We start from the raw sequence: 17,706 nt of genomic DNA on the forward strand, positions 1-17,706 counted from the left end.
CCATATACTGCCTGTCCCCCCCAACACACAGTCTTGCCCATTAGCAACACACCTCGCCAGAGTGGTCCACTTACTGCAACTGATGAATCTACACGGACACGGACACATCATTGTCACCCGAAGTCCACAGCTTACATGAGGGTAGACTTTTGGTGTGGTACATTCCATGGGCTTGGTAAAATAAATAACAACACGTACGCAGCATTAAAGTATCACACAGAATAGTTTCATTGCCTTAAAATCCTCTATGTTCCGCCTGTTCATCCCTTCTTCATTTTAAAAACTTACATCAATATTCCATTGTAAAGATGAGGTGAGTCATATGTATTCAAGTCTCCTAATAATGGGCTTTTAGATTATTTCAGATTCTTCGCAAATATAAACCACCCTGATAGACATCTCAACAGCTGGTATATGTATACAAGTATGATTATCTCCTCACAATACATTCCTAAGAGTGGAATTTCTGGGTCAAAGGAAATGCACATGTTGATGTGCATTTTAAAATTTACTTAAATATGTTTGTACTGATTTTGGTCTCATCTCGGCTGCCTTAGAGAGACTATTTTCCCACACTTCAACAAACAGTACATCATGATTGATAGATGGAAATGGAAATGACTGAGTGTGATGGCAGCAGGAGGCAGACAAATCTCAGGCAGACAAATTCTAGGCAGACAGGACGTCCCCGGTGAAACCTGACTGTCGAGCTCCAGAGTTTAAAGCCTGGCTGCAAGTCCCGGATAAACCCATGAAAGGGACTGAGACCCTCTCGTCCCATGTGGTGCACTTTTATCTGACTGATTACCCCTCTTCACCTATTTTACATATACCTACCCTTCCCCAGTTGGTTTTTTCCACTATCGTTCCCACCTTTGAGTGGTGACTTCGTTTTAGCCTTCTTTTTTGCATGCTCACAATCAGCATGCACCCCTCCATTCTGAGCCCAAAAAAGCCCCTGAGTCAGCCACATCAGGAGAGAGACCACCTGACTTCCGGTGGGGGACCACTCTCGCCTCCCCTCTGGGCTGAGAGCTGTTTTGTGCTCAATAAATCTCTTGTCCGCCCTCCTCACACCCTGGTTGTCAGCGTAATCTCGTTCTCTTGGAGGCAGGCCAGGAACTCAGGACTCCGCGGAATGCAGGTACCAAGACAGCAGTAACCCTGTAACCCTCCATCCCCCACTCCCTTCGGCTGCCCCACTCAACGGGATCGACGCGGGTCGAAAAGAGCCGTGCGCACGCTCCAACATCCCTTCTGGGGCTTCGGGGTCGCGGGCGTCGCTGTTTGGGCGCCACGGTGTTCCCCTCGCCTGGAGGCGAGAGTCCACTGTGGGAGTCACTTGTCATATGCCTGGTCCAGCTACAAGCCCCGCGTGGAGCCTACTCCTGTGCTGGCGGTTGGAGAAGCCCCAGGACCCCTGCACTCGGTTGCTCGCACAACCCACCTGCTGAGGGCTGAGAGCACAGTCACCGAGGCCACGGGATATGCCAAAGCGCAAGCCAGGGCGGCCCGGCAGGCCTAGTGGGCGAACCTGGGCCAAGAGGCCTGGGTAGGGGCATCGCCGACCGCGGAGGTCTCCGGCTGGCAAAGCGGCACCGAAAAAAATCCTGCGTTGTCTTTCACTAGCAGTGAGATCGAATATTTTTATATTACTATTTAGCTTAACATTCACATATTTATGTGATTTGTTACTTTTTGGGTCACGCATATTTTTCTTATTCAACCTATAAAAATTCTACATCAGGCACGTTAAATGTTACAGGAATGTATTTTTCCCTATTTTAAAGAAAGAAATGGATTTATCATTTACCGGAGTTCAAAAGTCAGATGGATTACAGGACATGGAGAACTAACTGAGAGAACTACCATCGAACTGCCTGCCTTGCTCGTATTTATTTCTGCATCTCTGAGTAGCAGTCCATCAAATACATTCTGTTGGGGAAACCAACAGAGCCTAATTACCCAGGCACAGAGGAACACAGCCGCTCCCAATCGGATGTTAGGAACTACTGAAAACAAGGCTTTCCCCGTCCTTTGAGGGGCACCACGCGTGTCTCAGAGGCAGAGGGGAGGCGCGCCCTGCGGAGGCGGGAGACCCGGGCTCACCTGGATGTTGTCGAACCTGAGGCCCGGCATGGTGAGGTTCTCCTTGTCCACGAACACGGCGCCGCGCTGCTGGGCGGCCACGGCCCGCAGGACTCCACGCGTGGCCTCGCCGGGGAGCCAGGCGTCGTTCCTCCGGTCCATCTCGCTCATGCTCAGGGCGGTGGCGAAGGGGTCGTCACTCCCCGCAAACACTGCCTGGATGTGCGCGAAGGGCTCTGGCGACGCCGGGGGCGCAGCGGCCTGGGGTCCTCGCATGGCCGCGGGTTCGGGGCGCCCCTCGGTCCCGGGCACAGACACGGGAGGCGGGCTGGCGGGAGCCGGGGAGCCCGCGCCGGGGTTGCTGACGGAAACGAAGGCGGAGGTCGTGAAGGAGTCGAAGAAGTCTGAGGCCAAGGAGTGGCTGGCGGCCGCGTCTCCGAAGAACGTGCTGAGGCTGGGGCTGGGCTGCACCGCCTGGGGCGGCGTCCTGGCCGGGGCCTCGCTGGCGCCTCCGAAGCTGGGCGACTTCACCATCTGCGGCTCGAAGCCGTCCCGGGGGGCCGGGGGTGCGCGCTGGCTGAAGATGGTGCACACCGGGACCGGCTCCGCAGCGGGAGGCTCCTGCTCCGGGCGCGCGGCTTCGCTGCCGGGGGCCTCGCGGGCCGCATCCTGCCTCGGGGCCCCTCCGCTCCTGGGGGCCGCGTCCTCGGGGGCGTCCTCGGGCGCACAGTCGCCGTGGACCTCGCCAGTGGGACTCGGGGTGCTCGCGGGCTCCGGGCCGGGGTCGCCTTCCCCTCCGGGCTCAGCTTCTTCCCGCGCTCGGCCCAGGTCGCCCGCGTCGCCCTCGCTGTTGTTGGGCGAGTCGGAGATGAGGACGCTCTCCATCATGTGCTCGTTCAGCTTGTCCGCGAGAGGACTCGAGCCTTCCGACGCGGTCTCGTTCTCTTCGGATCCAAACTCATCTCCGCCGAGATCGATGGTTTCCTCGTGGAACAGCAAGCCCTGCTCCTCCGGAGGCGCGAGCTGAGGGGGGTGCGGGGCCTCCGGGGCCGGGGTCTCCTCGCCGCCGCCAGCGTCCTCCATGCCCCTGAAAGCAAAGACAGAAAGAAGGCCCCTCAGTGTGATCTTCGTTTACCTTAACCGAAAAATGCCTGTTGCTTCTAGACTCAAATGACTCAGACTTCCATTTCTCCAGCTTCTTATCCATGTGCTTTTGATTATGGTAAAATACACGTAAAATTTACCACTTTAAGGTCAGCAGTGTTAAGTGCATCTACATTTCTGTGCAACCAATCTCCAGAACACTTTTCATGTTGCAAAACTAATATCCTATCCCCATCAAACATTCCCCCGTATACCCATCTCCCCCTGCCCAGAACATCCACCATCCCACTATAAAGTAAGTAGAATCACCTGATAATCGTCTTCTTCTCACTGGCTGATTTCACTTAGCATGAAGTCCTCAAGGGCTATTTACACTACAGTTTGGTCTGTTTTCCTTCCTTTTTATGGATGGAAAATACCTAGGGTATGCGTACACTACATTTGGTTTATCCAGCTATCTGTTGATGAACATGTGGGTTGCTCCCATCTTTTAGCTATTGTGGATACTCCTGCAATGAACGTGGGTGTACAAATATCTCTCTGAGACCCTGCTTTCAATCACTTTGGGTATATACCTAGAAATAACTGCTGGATTATATGGTAATTCTATTTTTAATTTTTTTGAGGCACCAAAAATCTGTTTTTCATAGTGGCTGAACCATTTGTCATTCCCACCAACAGCGGACAAGCGTTCCAATTCACATCCTTGCCAACACTTGTTATTTTGTTTTTATTTTATTTCATAGTAGCCATTCCAATAGGTGTGAGGTTCCAGCCATATAAACACTATTTTATTCTGAGACTCAGCTAAGTCCCTCCTCTTCCATGAACCTCTCCCAAGACTCTTCAATTTATAATAGTCTCTTCACTCTTCCCCATGCTGTCCGCCCCCCTGCCCCAGCTCATATTATCTGCCTAACTCTGGAAATCTGAGACAGTGAGAATGACATGAAAAACTTACACAGTAAGAAAACAACAGCACGCTCACTAAGCACTGATGGCTGAAGCTGGCAACACAACTAGCTAACATTTATCGGCACATACTATGCCCCTGGCTGTATACACATATGCCTATGTGATTCTCAGAACACCACTCCGAGATAGCTGCTAGCACTGTCTTCGTTTCACAGATGAGGACACTGAGGCCTCGGGAGGCTATGTTAGCCAAAATCACACAGCCAGTGAGTGGGGAAACCAGGACCAGCTGAAGCCGGCATGTTGAGGGGCCACTGGCTGGTAGAGGCCACAGAATGAAACAAAGAGCTCGAACTGTAAAAAAGTATTTGTTCCTTTCCTTGAAAAACTTTTACTTTATGTAGTTTTACTCTCATAGTGAACAAATTCAAGTTAAGGAAATCTAAGAGACTATGATAAAAGATAAGGGATTTTTTTCAGAATAAAACAACACGTAGCTTTTTTACTTAAAAAATGACACTTAGCTGATCTCTAGATAAGACTGCCCTTTTCTCACCGTTAGCGCTTCCATCACAGTATTCCCGAAGAGCCGGCCTTCCCAAAGCATTATGTTAAAGTAGTTAATCCAAGTTACACATTTGAAGAAGTTTCCGGTTCAGCCTGGTCAGTTACTAATTCCCTTATGCATTCATTCAATAATTGTTAAGTGCAAATGAATAAAAAAATCCAATGAAAAGGAGGAAAACCTTTGTTTCCTGCCATGTTTCACCGCGAGCCCGAAGAACAAACTGCCCTAGAACCCCAAAGGGGGAAGCCCCCTGGGCGTGCTAAGGCTGCTCCTTCAGGTCCCACCTGCACAGGGGTAGAGGCTGGGCACAAGGAGCAAACAAGCAGCCTGAGGCAGTGCCCTCTGGAGTCTCCCAGCAGGACCTGAAGGCACTACCGTGGTCTGCATATTTTATTTTAGAAATAAGAATTTATTTCCATATAAGCTAATGATGAGAGAAAGGGATTTTCCCTCCCTCTCATCTCCCCTCAGCCCTAACAAGATTCTAGGTTCTAAAGCTAATTCTGATTCAATCTCACAGATTTAAAAAGTTGTATTGCCTTTGTGAAGAAACATTTTTAAAGAAACAATTCTTACTATTATGAACATGAAGCTGCTTTAAACTTCTAAGATTCAGGGAAATCTGTTTATCAGAGATACAATAACAAAGAACATCGCCTAGAAAAAATTACCAAAATAATAAAAATTAAGGTAAAATGCTTCTAAATTATAAAGCTTAAAAACTTTATAAAATGTAAATTAAAGAGAACTGATAAAATAGGAATGTCCAAAATTTTCATTAATACCTGCAGACCACTTTTGAGAAGAGAATAAAAAAATAAATTTTATTCTTAAGTAAATACCAAAGTAATAAAAAGCCCTAATAATTTAGGGCAGGGATGATCACTTTTGCTTTCACACAAATAAAATCTAGATGCAGGAAAATGCTTGTAAGGATCTGAGGGTTTCTTCTCTAGAAAATCAAGAGGAATGCTCAAATAAAAATGATACAAAACATGATTTAGATGACGCTTTTATGAATGGGAAGACATAAAGTTACATCTATATAAATTATATACATTAGATTTTGTTACAAGGGACATATAATTTTTAGCATAATAGCTTCTTCACTTCAAGGGTTTCCGTACTCTAATCTTGTTCCAATGTAAGGTTCAAATGTAAAGCAGACAGTAGTAATAACCATGTGTATATGACCAGATAGTTCTATAACCATAAAAAAAGTACTAGTAGTTAAGTCTTCTCACAAAGAAAATATAGGGTCCAGATGGTTTACCAGTAAAGTCTACCAAAGATTGCGTACAGATAATTCCTATAGTACAAAAATTCTTGCAGAGAAGAAAAAGGACACATGACCCAATTCACTTTATAAGGCTAACATAATCTTGAGACCAAAATATGACAAGGCCATACTAAAAGGGAAACTATCATCTCACTCATGAACACACATGCAAAAATCTTGAAATATTAGCTAACTGAATCAGCAATGTATTTATCTTCATATCAAACTCAGGTTATCCCAGAAATGTACTGTTGGTTTAATGCTAGGAAATCTTTTTACGCAATTCAACACACTGATAGATTAAATAATAAAAAGTACATGACTATCTCAATAGATGCACAAGAAAGTATCTAATAAAATTCAGCATCTGCTCAAGATAAAACCTGTCAGCAAACTAGCAACAGAACGCAACCTCCTTAACACAATCAAGGGTACTTACCAAAAACCTAAAGGAAACCTCAAATGAACGGTGAAACGTTTAGAGCTTTCTCTTTAAAAGTAGAAAAAAGATAAAGATGTCCTCTTCAACATTTTTATGCTGCCTAATACTAGAGGCTTCAGGCAGGATTAAGACACGAAAAATAACTAAAAGCTACAATAAAAACTGAAAAGAAAAAAATATAAAACTTCATTCTTCATGTATGATTATTTATGTAGAATACATAAAAAATCTATGGTATAAAGACTGAACTATTGGGCCGGGCACGGTGGTTCACGCCTGTAATCCTAGCAATTTGGGAGGCCGAGGAGGGTGGATCACCTGAGGTCAGAAATTCAAGACCAGCCTGGTCAACATGGTGAAACACTGTCTCTACTAAATATACAAAAATTAGCCCGCCGTGGTGGCGGGTGCCTGTAATCCCAGCTACTCGGGAGACTGAGGCAGGAAAATTGCTTGAACCCGGGAGGCGGAGGTTGCAGCGAGTCGAGATCGTGCCGTTGTGCTCCAGCCTGGGCAACAACAGCAAAACTTCATCTCAAAAAACAAAACAAAACAGAAAACAAGACTGAACTATCACAAGGGAATGTGTTGCACACATTAAGGGAAGAGATGATTTCCCTCAAGTGATGTGTCAACAAATCATGCATCTGGGAAAAAACAAACTTGGAATCTTGCCTCACCTCAGACACAGTATCAATCTCAGGGACATTAAAAACTTAACTGTGAAGGCCGGGTGCGGTGGCTCACGCCTGTAATCCCAGCACTTTCGGAGGCTGAGGCGGGCAGATCACCAGGTCAGGAGTTCAAGACGGGCCTGGCCAACATGGTAAAACCCCATCTCTACTAAAAATACAAAAATTAGCCAAGTGTGGTCACGGGTACCTGTAATCCCAGCTACTCTGCTACTCAGGAGGCTGAGGCAGGAGAATCACTTGAACCCAGGAGGCAGAGGTTGCAGTGAGCCAAGATCGTGGCAAGACACTTCGGCCTGGGTGACAGAGCAAGACTCCATCTCGGGGGAGAAAAAAATTAACTGTGAAAGGCAAAACTTCAAAACTTTCAAAAGAAAATATAAGATAATAAACTAGGCCTAATAAATAAGTACAAACCATAAAGGGAAAATGGATACATTTGCTATATTAAAATGGAAAGTTCTATCATGAAAAATCTAAAAAAAGTGAAACAAACAAATGTATCATTAAGAATCTATAAAAAGGGAAACAGACAAATGTAACTGAGAAAGGATTAACATGAAGAATACATACAGAATTCCTACAAATTAATAATAGGATACTAAATGATCCATAAGGAAAATAAGCAACAGGGCTGAAAGGGGTGTACCTTTGAACATCCCTGTTGAGAAACCACTTGGTATTATCTAGCAAAGTTTAAAAAGCACATATCTTATCACTTCAATAACTATACATTTTTATTTTTCCCAGAACAATTTTTCACCCATGGTTTAAGTTATTACTATTATTTTATTAGTATTGTTATTTTCTGAGACATAGTCTTGCTCTGTCACCCTGGCGGGAGTGCAATGGGACGATGGTGGCTTACTGCAGCCTTGACCTTCTGGGCTCAAGCCCATCCTCCTGCCTCAGCCTCTGGAGTAGCCGGGACTACAGGTGTGCGCCACCACACTCAGCTAGTTTTGTATTTTTCATAGAGATGGGGGCTCAATATGTTGGCCAGGCTGGTCTCAAACTTCTGGGCTCAAGTGATCCTCCTGCCTTGGCCTGCCAAAGTGCTGAGATTACAGGCGTGAGCCACTGTGCTTGGCCTCAGTAAAATCATTAAGTGTCTCCTTTCACTCTTAAAGGAGTCTTGGTTGAGACAATTAATATGCGGTCATAGTACCTAGGACCTAGCAATTCCATTGCTAGATACATACCATGGAGGAATACCTGTACATGAGCAGTGTAAGCTATGATGCTGACTTCCATAAATAACAAATCAAAATACCTTTCTTCTAAGTCCTAAAAGAAAAAGCAGGCTGGACACAGTGGCTCACGCCTGTAATCCCAGCACTTTGGGAGGCCAAGGCAGGCACATCACAAGGTCAGGAGATCGAGACCATCCTGGCTAACATGGTGAAACGCCGTCTCTACTAAAATACAAAAAATTAGCCAGGCGTGGTGGCGGGCGCCTGTAGACCCAGCTACTTGGGAGGCTGAGGCAGGAGAATCACTTGAACCCAGGAGAAGAGGTTGCAGTGAGCTGAGATCGTGCCACTGCATTCCAGCCTGGCGACAGAACAAGACTCCATCTCAAAAAAAGAGAAAAAAACAGTGGAAATAAACACTGCTTGTAGACACAGTAATAAGTAAATAAGTAGACTGCGGTATACTAAAACATATTAAAATAGCAGTAAAAATCAGTGGTGAACTGTTCCATATCTAACATATAAATTATGTTTGGATCTCGCAAATACAATTTTGCACAAAGAATGAGTAGAAAAATAAACAGCATGACTCTGTATATTCAAAAACATGTTAATGAAACAAAAGTGTTGAATCCAAACACTTTTTTGTGTTTGGCAGGCAGGTCATCAGTAACCTCTTTCCGCAGGAGGGTGAATTAAGCCTAAGAGAAGTTAAGGGGCTTGCTGGGGGGCCAGGCTGGCACCGAGCCTGGAGCTGGGGGGCTGGGGGTCTCGGGGTCGCCTGGACGCGCGCCAGCGGGTAGCTGCCCACCCGCTTCGCACCAGCTTCCCCTCCCTGTAACCTCCGCGGGCTGCAGAGACGCTTCCAGCCCTCTGCAGACGTGGAGCGCGAGGGCCGCGGCGGCGTGGAGCCTGGCACAAGGCCCGCGGGGCACAGACGCCCTCGGGTGGCAGGCGACCCCGCGCCCGGACCCCACGCCCACTCTAGCATCGGCCCCCGAGAAGGTCCCCCAGGCTGAGGCCGAGGCCGGCGTGCTCCCTCCCCCAGGAGGCTCTACACGGTCCCGTCCCCTCTTGACTGCCAAGGCCCTGATCCTCACCTGCCACCCGCCCACTGGGGCTGGGGGAAGGGGGTCACCTGCGGCCGTGACCAGGGTCCAAGAAGGTGACAGAAGCCGGGAATCCGAGAGGAACCAGCAGCCCGAGAAGCCCGGCGCGCCTGCGCGTGCCGGGCCGCGGCACGCCTACTTCCGCGCATGCCTGGTGCAGGAACCCGTGGCCATGGTCCCAGACCGGAAATGGGGTTCGTTTCCGGTTCGTCTGCTGCGAGCGGGGCCTGGAGCCCAAGATGTGAACGGGTCTAGGCAACCAGGAGCCGGTAGTTGACGGAAACGGACCCTGTACTTGGAAATGGGAACGGAGACAACACTCCATCTAGCCTGATTCTGTCACTCAGAGGCAATAGGCAAGCCTGTGGCAGATGCGGCGGGTGAAAGGGAGTCCCTTAGGCTATTTTTATTGGCCAGCATAGCCTAGAAATCAGTGTTTCTAGGGATTTGTCTTTGTGTTTATCTGTATTTTGTAAGTTTCTTACCATGCAGCTGCAGTAGTTGCATAATAAAATTGATGATAAAGATATCAGTGATAGGTGGGTGGATTTAATCCCGAAGTATGAAGGCCCTGTTAGCTCCGCAATATCGGCAAACGGAGCGGTTGAAAAGGATGATTCTCACGTCTGGGCCATTGCTTACTTGCTTTCTTACTTTTCTTACTTTTTCTTTCTTTCCTTTTTTTTTTTTTAGACCGAGTCTGGCTCTGTCACCCAGGCTGGAGTGCAGTGGCGCGATCTCGGTTCACTGCAACCTCCCCCTCCCGGGTTCAAGCGATTCTCCTGCCTCAGCCTCCCGAGTGGCTGGGATTACAGGCGCCCGCCACCACGCCCGGCTAATTTTTGTATTTTTTGTAGAGATGGGGTTTCACTGTGTTGGCCAGGCAGGTCTCGAACTCCTGACCTTGTGATCCACCCGCCTCGGCCTCCCAAAGTGCTGGGATCACAAGCGTGAGCCACCGCGCCCGGCCTGCTTGATTTCTAATGTAATCTCTAAAATCTCATCCACTCAACAGATATTAATCCAGCCTTAACTCCATACCACGTGCCTTGCTCAACTGAGCAAAACCAGACCCAACCATTTCCGTCACGGAGATCAATAAAGGGTAGAGGGGAAAGCTAATCACAGAAATTGAGGAAAGGTGCGGGGTCCTGGAAGCTCCGGTGGAAACAGGCTAGCGGCGTGGTTCAGCTATGATGTATTTTGGAGTCCTTGCAATGCCATTTCTGCTGGCCCAAGGCCAGGGCAGGGACTTTGGGCGGGATGCGTAAGAGGGGCGGTCTCTCCACCAGAAGTCTTCATTCTTTGGAGACCTCTAGGAACCCCAGGGCCTTCCCTTCCGACTCCCATTCGGAGGCATATGCTGGTCCAGGACCACCAGTGGTGCGGTGCCGGCTTTCATGATAACCCCATCCTTGGTAGGACTTCCTTTGCCACACAGTGATGGGCACCTGCAGAAATACATTTGGCATGGCCCTGACTTAGGGCACCTGGGGCCGAACCTAAGGGAGTCAGACAGCTCAGGTGCCCATCCTGGCTACCCAATGGACCAATGCGCTGCGACTGTGTTACTCAACTTTGCAGCGTCTCATCTGTAAAATGGAAGTGTTAACAGCTTATTTATAGGGTTGGATGAAGCTCCTTATGGCACTGCTTGTGAAGCGCTGACCCAGCGCTCAGGAACGCCAAGTACAGTACAAATGACAATACATGGCGGCGCCCAACTAAGGCGCGAGCGATTCTTAGATGCGATGGCTAGCTAAGGCTAATCGCCGCTTGCTGCCAACGGTCTGCGCCCAGTGCCAGCCTCCACGGTCCGCTCCGCCCACCACCTTATTTCCTCCAGGCAGGGTTCTCACCGCCAGTAGCCAGCGCGCTGAGAGCCCGGATGTGAGCCCAAGTGGGCATGCGCAAAAGTCAGCGCCGCTGCCATTGGTCACCGGTGAGGAACAGCTTGATGACACGTCCGAAAAATAGGAAGTGGCCACTACGGAAGCTGTTCTGGTCCAGAAAGGCTGCCAGTTTGGAGTCGTTTGCTGCGCGGAGGGAATGAATGGGCGCTGGGAACACGCCCGCGAGGTGGGGACGCGCCGGCCGTAGCGAGGGCCTTAGCGTGTGAGTGGCCGGGGTCTGGTCGCTTCCCCGCAGCATGGAGGACGATGCACCAGTGATCTACGGGCTGGAGTTCCAGGTGGGTCACTCGGAGGGCGGCAGGTGCTGCTCGGCCTGGCTGCTGACAGCATGAACGGTCCCATGGTGACTTCGGTTTGCAGAGCTCCCACCAGCCCTGCAAGGACCCGTGTCTAGTTCCCATTTTGCAGAGGAGTATACTGAGGCTTCAGGAGGTTAAACGGTTGTACTGGATAACAGGGTTGGCACAGCCGGCCTGCCTCCTTCCCCTTCACATCCTGTCCCGAACATGACTTCTGACCTGGACGTTCTCACTCACTTTGGTGGACTTATTTGCTTACACGCCTACCTTTTCCTCTAGAATTTGAGTTCCTGAAGGTAGGGACTGTATGTTGTTTAAAAAAAAAATTGTTTGATTTTAAAACAATTTAAAGTATTTAGAAGAGTTGCAAAGATACATAGAAAGTTCTTTACCCTCCACCCAGCTTCCCTTAATGTTACCACTTTACATAACCATGATACATTTATCAAAGCTTAGAAATTAACATTGGTACACTAATATTAAGTGTACCACTAATATTAACTATTACTTAATAATAAGTGTTACTTAATAATTAATAATTATTAATTAAGTCACATAGTAGGTGTTCAACAAATGACTATCAACTGAATGAGCCCCCAGAGCATAAGCAATGCACATGGCAGTTCAGGACAGCAAGAGAGCTGACGTGGATAGAGCAAATGCGTCAGGGGGAGTGAGGTAGGGGATGAGATGAGCGGGAGAGGAAGATGACGATTGTATAGGGCCTGTTAGAGCCCTGTACTGGTTTTCATCTATTCAAGTAGCTTTTGAGAATGTATTATGCCTAAAGCATTGAAGGACAGATAAAGAGATAGAAACACAGTTCACTGCCACATGAAATACTTGATACATAATTTTGTGCAGCAATATGTGTTAAAGATATAAATGATGTCTGTTTTTTTTTTTTTTTTGAGATGGAGTCTTGCTCTGTTGCCCAAGCTAGAGTGCAGTGGTGTGATCTTGGGTCACTGCAATCTCCACCTCCCGGGTTCAAGCGATTCTCCTGTCTCAGCCTCCCGAGTAGCTGGGATTACAGGCATCCACCACCACACCCAACTAATTTTTGTATTTTTAGTAGATAACGGGGTTTCACCTCTTGGCCTGGCTAGTCTTGAACTCCTGACCTTGTGATCTGCCCACCTCGGCCTCCCAAAGTGTTGGGATCACAGGCATGAGCCACCGCACCCAGCCTATGTCTGCTTTTACGTAGGTTACAGTCAGAGAGGCAGCAGCGTTACTAAAATAATATATGCTAGCCAGACACCTAAGTTTTAAATCTTGACTCTAGCACTTATTAACTATGTGACCTTGGGCCTCAGTTTCCTTTGCCAATAAAATAAGCATCACCCCCCCCACCACCCATTGACTGTTATGAAATTAAATGAGTTAATACACTTAAGTGAAGCACTTAGAACAGTGCCTGGCACATAGTGTGTTCAATAAGTGTTGTTCTAATTGTTATAATGAGAGAAAATTCCTTTTTTTTTCTTTGTAGAAACGGGGTTTTGCCATGTTGCCCAGGCTGGTTTCACACTCCTGAGCTCGAGCGATCTGCCCGCCTCGGCCTCCCAAAGTGCTGGGATTACAGTCATGAGCCAGCGCACCCTGCCTAAGACAAAATTCTTACAAATAAATTTTGTACAGGGCAGTAGCTAAGTGTCCTGTGTAATAAACTAGGCTATAGGATTTGACCAGTGGCTGTATCACATTCACAAGGCTGATGGCTTAACTACCAGTGATTTAGCTCTGGACTTTGTGTCACTCTGCTTAGCACTGTATAAATATTTCATTTAATTCTCACAGCAATCATTATTGGTAGGTGTTATTGTTCCTGTTTTACAGATGAATAAACAGGCTCAGAGAGAATAGTTACCTGTCCAAGGCCACTTAACTAGTGAATGACAGACCTTGGATTCTGACCTAGTTAGGCTTTTAACCCAAACTGACCTCAAAGCCCCTTACCTGCTAAGTTCTACTGCTTTTTCCTTAACTAGATATACATAGGGATACATGGGGAGAGACCACATGGGTAGACAGAAGGTTCCATAATCTTGTACTGCTTGAAGGTGCATACTCTGCCGGTGCTACTTAATATAACTTCTTGATCTCCTTAAGAAATCTCTCAAAAAACCCAGAGGATTTTATCTTCAGCATCTTTGTATCTTTGAGGTTAACTGAAATGTCATTTTCTGAGATTTGAAAAATGAATGAAATCGATTCTCCTAAGGGAGTCAAATATATTATTGGATTTTCTTCTTTATCTTAAAAGAAGTAGCTGACTTTTGCTGTTTGGATTTTATTGGATAGTACCATGGACCAAGACTTTCTTGAGTTTGAAGAATCATCATTGCAGTAAACAAGAACTGAAAACGATAGCTTTTTTTTTTTTTTGCTTGTCAGTGACATTCAAATCCCATGGGAAACACTTTACATGAAAAGATAGAGATCTGATTATTGACCACTGAGTGAAGGTAATGAGACTTGAAAGGTAAAGGGCAGTACTACAACTGCAAATAAAAGAAGACCAACATAGAGGGTCGTTAAGATCGCAAAATGCCGAGCAAATTCATGGTAATGATTCTGGATTTTTTCATCATTATATTTGAAATGCTTTTGCACACTTTTAGTTTACTGGTCAGTAGAAATCCATTTTCTCAAAATGAGTTTAACGAATACTTGTCAGTTAACAAAACAGTAGTTCTTTGTGACTATCTCAAAGTGTATACAAACAGTATGACTTCTCTCCTGCAATCATGTTTCTTTGAACTTTTGACATTAATAGACCTTCTTTAGTTGTGTGCGTCAAATCTCCATGTGGCAAACATGCCTAGTGATGGGAAGAGTGAACCTCTAGGCAGCGGTAGCTTTGCCCGTGTGTAGGTCTGGGGACAGGCATGTGACTAAGATGGACCAGCGGCCAGCAGGGCCTGCAGGTGTGGGCAGAGTGAGGGCTGCGTCTGTCAATTCCCATTTGAGCCCACTGCTGCCAAGTGAGCTGGGCCAGACCAGAAAGGATGGCCAGGGTGGGAAGGTGGGTGACAATGATGACTTGGGCTTGTTTCAAGTCGCTTACCCTTAGGTTTACCACCAAAACCAGTAAGCAAGCAGGGCAGGTTGTAAGCCACACAGGGTATGAGTGCCTCCTTCCTGTTCTGGGAGGTTCTCCTGGAGTCCTGAGATCAGTGCAGTCAGGTCACAGGGCAAAGAGACCAAGGGCTTTTGGCTTTTTGTGCCATCAGGCTGAGGGACAGATGGACCAGGCCAGCGCTCAAGGGTCTGCCTGTTGCCAAGTGAGGAAAGAGTTTTGAAATGGAAGATAGAGGTTAAATTTTCTTTTCTTTTTTCTTTTTTTGAGACGGAGTCTCACTCTATCACCCAGGCTGGAGTGCAGTGGCGCGATCTTGGTTCACTGCAAGCTCCACCTCCCGGCTTCACGCCATTCTCCTGCCTCAGCCTCCTGAGTAGCTGGGACTACAGGTGCCTGCCACCATGCCTGGCTAATTTTTTGTATTTTTAGTAGAGATGGAGTTTCAGTGTGTTAGCCAGGATGGTCTCGATCTCCTGAGCTTGTGATCCACCTGCCTCGGCCTCCCAAAGTGCTGGGATTACAGGTGTGAGCCACCACACCCGGCCTAGAGATTAAATTTTCAAATGCTTTTTTATATCTATGGAACTGATAATTTGGTCTTAGGATTTTTCTCTTTTGATCTCTTTGGTCAGTTACGTTAATACCTTTTTAAATGTTGGCCCAGCCTTTGCATCCTTAGAAAGAATTCCACTTAATTGTGGAATAGTCCTCTGCTGGATTCGGTTTACGAGTCGTTTACTTAAAATTTTCACATTAATATCTGTGTATTTTCTTGGTTGAGTTTTGTTTCACTGCTATGCTGGCTGCATAAAAAGCACTTGGGAATTTTCCTTCTGTTTCTGTGTTGGAAATAACTGAAGGTAGTGATGGTGTTGCCTGCTCCTAAGGCATGGTGCTCTTACGACGTTGACTTTTTAATCTGTGGTAACTAGTTGTTCAGATTTCTTGTCTTTCTTTTCTGATGAGTTTTGGTAACTTACATTTTCCTGGAAAATCCATAATTTATTCAGTGGACAAATATTTATTTATTCCCTGCAATAAGGCACTATTGTATGTGCCTGGAACACAGCATAGGAGGAAACAGACAAAATCCCAACCCTCGTGGATTTATGCACCAAGAGGCACCCTTGCAGAGGCATTTCTGTAGAGGAGTGAAGTCTCTGAGAATTGAGGATTTGTCTTTCAGGTTGTTCCCATTTTTTTTTTTTTTTTTTAATTTCATCAGTTGAATTTTTTTTGTTAATTTTTTATTTATTTTTATTTTTACTTATATTTTGGGACAGAATCTCGCTGTGTCGCCCAGACTGGAGCGCAGTGGTGCAGTCTTGGCTCACTGAAACCTCCACCTCCCAGGTTCAAGCAATTCTCCTGCCTCAGCCTCCTGAGTAGCTGGGATTATCGGCGTGCACCACCACACCCGGCTAAGTTTTGTATTTTTAGTAGAGATGGGGTTTCACCATGTTGGTCAGGCTGGTCTCGAACTCCTGACCTCGTGATCTGTCTGCCTTGGCCTCCCAAAGTTCTGGGATTACAGGCGTGAGTCACCGTGCCCGGCCAGTTGAAATTTTTAATACAAAATTTTAAAAACAATTTCCATTCATTTGCTCAATACTTTTTTTTTTTTTTTTTAGAAGGAGTCTGGCTCTGTCGCCCAGGCTGGAGTGCAGTGGCCGGATCTCAGCTCACTGCAAGCTCTGCCTCCCGGATTCACACCATTCTCCTGCCTCAGCCTCCCGAGTAGCTGGGACTACAGGCGCCTGCCACCTCTCCCGGCTAATTTTTTGCATTTTTAGTAGAGATGGGGTTTCACCGTGTTAGCCAGGATGGTCTCGATCTCCTGACCTCGTGATCCACCCGCCTCGGCCTCCCAAAGTGCTGGGATTACAGGCGTGAGCCACCGCGCCCGGCCTGCTCAGCATTTTTCTTTCTTTTTTTTTTTTTGAGACTGAGTTTCGCTTTTGTTGCCCAGGCTGGAGTGCAATGGCGCAATCTTGGCTCACCACAACCTCCGCCTCCCAGGTTCAAGCAATTCTTCTGCCTCAGCCTCCCGAGTAGCTGAGATTACAGGCATGCGCCACCATGCCTGGCTAATTTTTTTGTATTTTTAGTAGAGACGGGGTTTCTCCATGTTGGTCAGGCTGGTATTGAACTCCTGACCTCAGGTGATCCGCCCGCCTCGACCTCCCACAGTGCTGGGATTACAGACTTCAGCCACTGTGCCCAGCCCATTGCTAAGCATTTTGCTATCTTAATTACCCTCTCTGTTGGTGTTCTGTCTTTTATTTGCAGTTGCTTAAATTATTTGTTTCCATTCTTTTTATTAATACAAGCATTTTAAGCACATGGATTTTCTTTCGAGCATTCACTTCTTGATTTTATTGTTTTGTGGATGTTTTGCAGCTTTGAATTTAACTTTGAATTTCAGGTCAAATTTCTTTTTTGATCTGAAATTCGTTGGAGGGACCTTTCTCAGTTCTGTCCCTGTTGCCTGCTGTGTTTGGGGGCTGTCTGTCTTTGTGTCCTTTCCACTGCACGCTTCCTCCTTGTGCTGGAAGTTTTCATTTCTGTGAGCTGGAAGTTTTCATTTCCATCTATGTGTCTTGCGTTGTCTTGCCATATCTTCTTTGAGCTCTGTTTGCATTTTTCTCTTTTGCTTTTCTTTTTTTTTTCTTTTGAAACAAGGTTTTGCTGTCACCTAGGCTGGAGTGCAGTGGTGCAATCTCAGCTCACTGCAACCTCCGCCTCCTGGGTTCAAGAGATTCTCCTGCCTCAGCCTCCCAAGTAGTTGTGATTACAGGTGCACGCCACCATACCCAGCTAATTTTTGTATTTTTCGTAGAGACGGGGTTTTGCCATGTTGGCCATGGCAAAGGTTGGCCAGGCTGGTCTTGAACTCCCGACCTCAAGTGATCCTCCCACCTTGGCTTCCCAAAGTGCTGGAATTACAAGTGTGAGCCACCATGCCGGGCCTCTTTTTAAAAAAAGTTTTTTTGAGACAAGGTCTTGCTCTGTTGCC

The 17,706-nt window shown here is 46.9% G+C and overlaps 4 protein-coding genes across 15 annotated transcripts in view; 1 reads left to right on the forward strand and 3 right to left on the reverse strand.

Moving 5' to 3' along the window:
- Positions 1-9,574, reverse strand: part of TRAPPC12 (trafficking protein particle complex subunit 12) — a 99,570-nt gene extending 89,996 nt beyond the window's left edge. The window contains exons 1-3 of one of the 3 annotated variants that reach the window (XM_050754047.1): positions 9,382-9,511; positions 7,279-7,408; positions 2,110-3,175 (exon numbers count right to left, since the gene is read on the reverse strand). In XM_050754047.1, coding sequence (XP_050610004.1) covers positions 2,110-3,171 — 1,062 coding nt within the window. In that variant the 5' untranslated portion in view covers positions 3,172-3,175; positions 7,279-7,408; positions 9,382-9,511. Of the gene's footprint in view, positions 1-2,109; positions 3,176-7,278; positions 7,409-9,381 lie in introns of all 3 variants that reach the window. The other 2 variants (XM_050754046.1, XM_050754045.1) reach the window with 2 other exon arrangements.
- EIPR1 (EARP complex and GARP complex interacting protein 1) overlaps positions 1-17,706 on the forward strand; it is a 579,020-nt gene that overhangs the window by 393,151 nt on the left and 168,163 nt on the right. The window contains exon 2 of one of the 3 annotated variants that reach the window (XM_050754050.1): positions 11,426-11,581. In XM_050754050.1, coding sequence (XP_050610007.1) covers positions 11,540-11,581 — 42 coding nt within the window. In that variant the 5' untranslated portion in view covers positions 11,426-11,539. Of the gene's footprint in view, positions 1-11,296; positions 11,582-17,706 lie in introns of those variants that run through there. The other 2 variants (XM_050754049.1, XM_050754051.1) reach the window with 2 other exon arrangements.
- The window catches only part of COLEC11 (collectin subfamily member 11), a 361,397-nt gene that overhangs the window by 270,943 nt on the left and 72,748 nt on the right, over positions 1-17,706 (reverse strand). The gene's annotated exons all lie outside the window — the stretch shown is intronic.
- The window catches only part of RPS7 (ribosomal protein S7), an 838,959-nt gene that overhangs the window by 208,416 nt on the left and 612,837 nt on the right, over positions 1-17,706 (reverse strand). Inside the window, exon 1 of one of the 8 annotated variants that reach the window (XM_050754090.1) lies at positions 4,080-4,083. The exons of the other annotated variants lie outside the window; for them this stretch is intronic. The gene's annotated coding sequence lies outside the window, so the exon portion shown is untranslated. Of the gene's footprint in view, positions 1-4,079; positions 4,084-17,706 lie in introns of those variants that run through there. 8 annotated transcript variants of the gene reach the window in all.

Source organism: Macaca thibetana, chromosome 13, assembly GCF_024542745.1.
Source record: "Macaca thibetana thibetana isolate TM-01 chromosome 13, ASM2454274v1, whole genome shotgun sequence".
In the NCBI taxonomy this organism is placed as follows: domain Eukaryota; kingdom Metazoa; phylum Chordata; class Mammalia; order Primates; family Cercopithecidae; genus Macaca; species Macaca thibetana.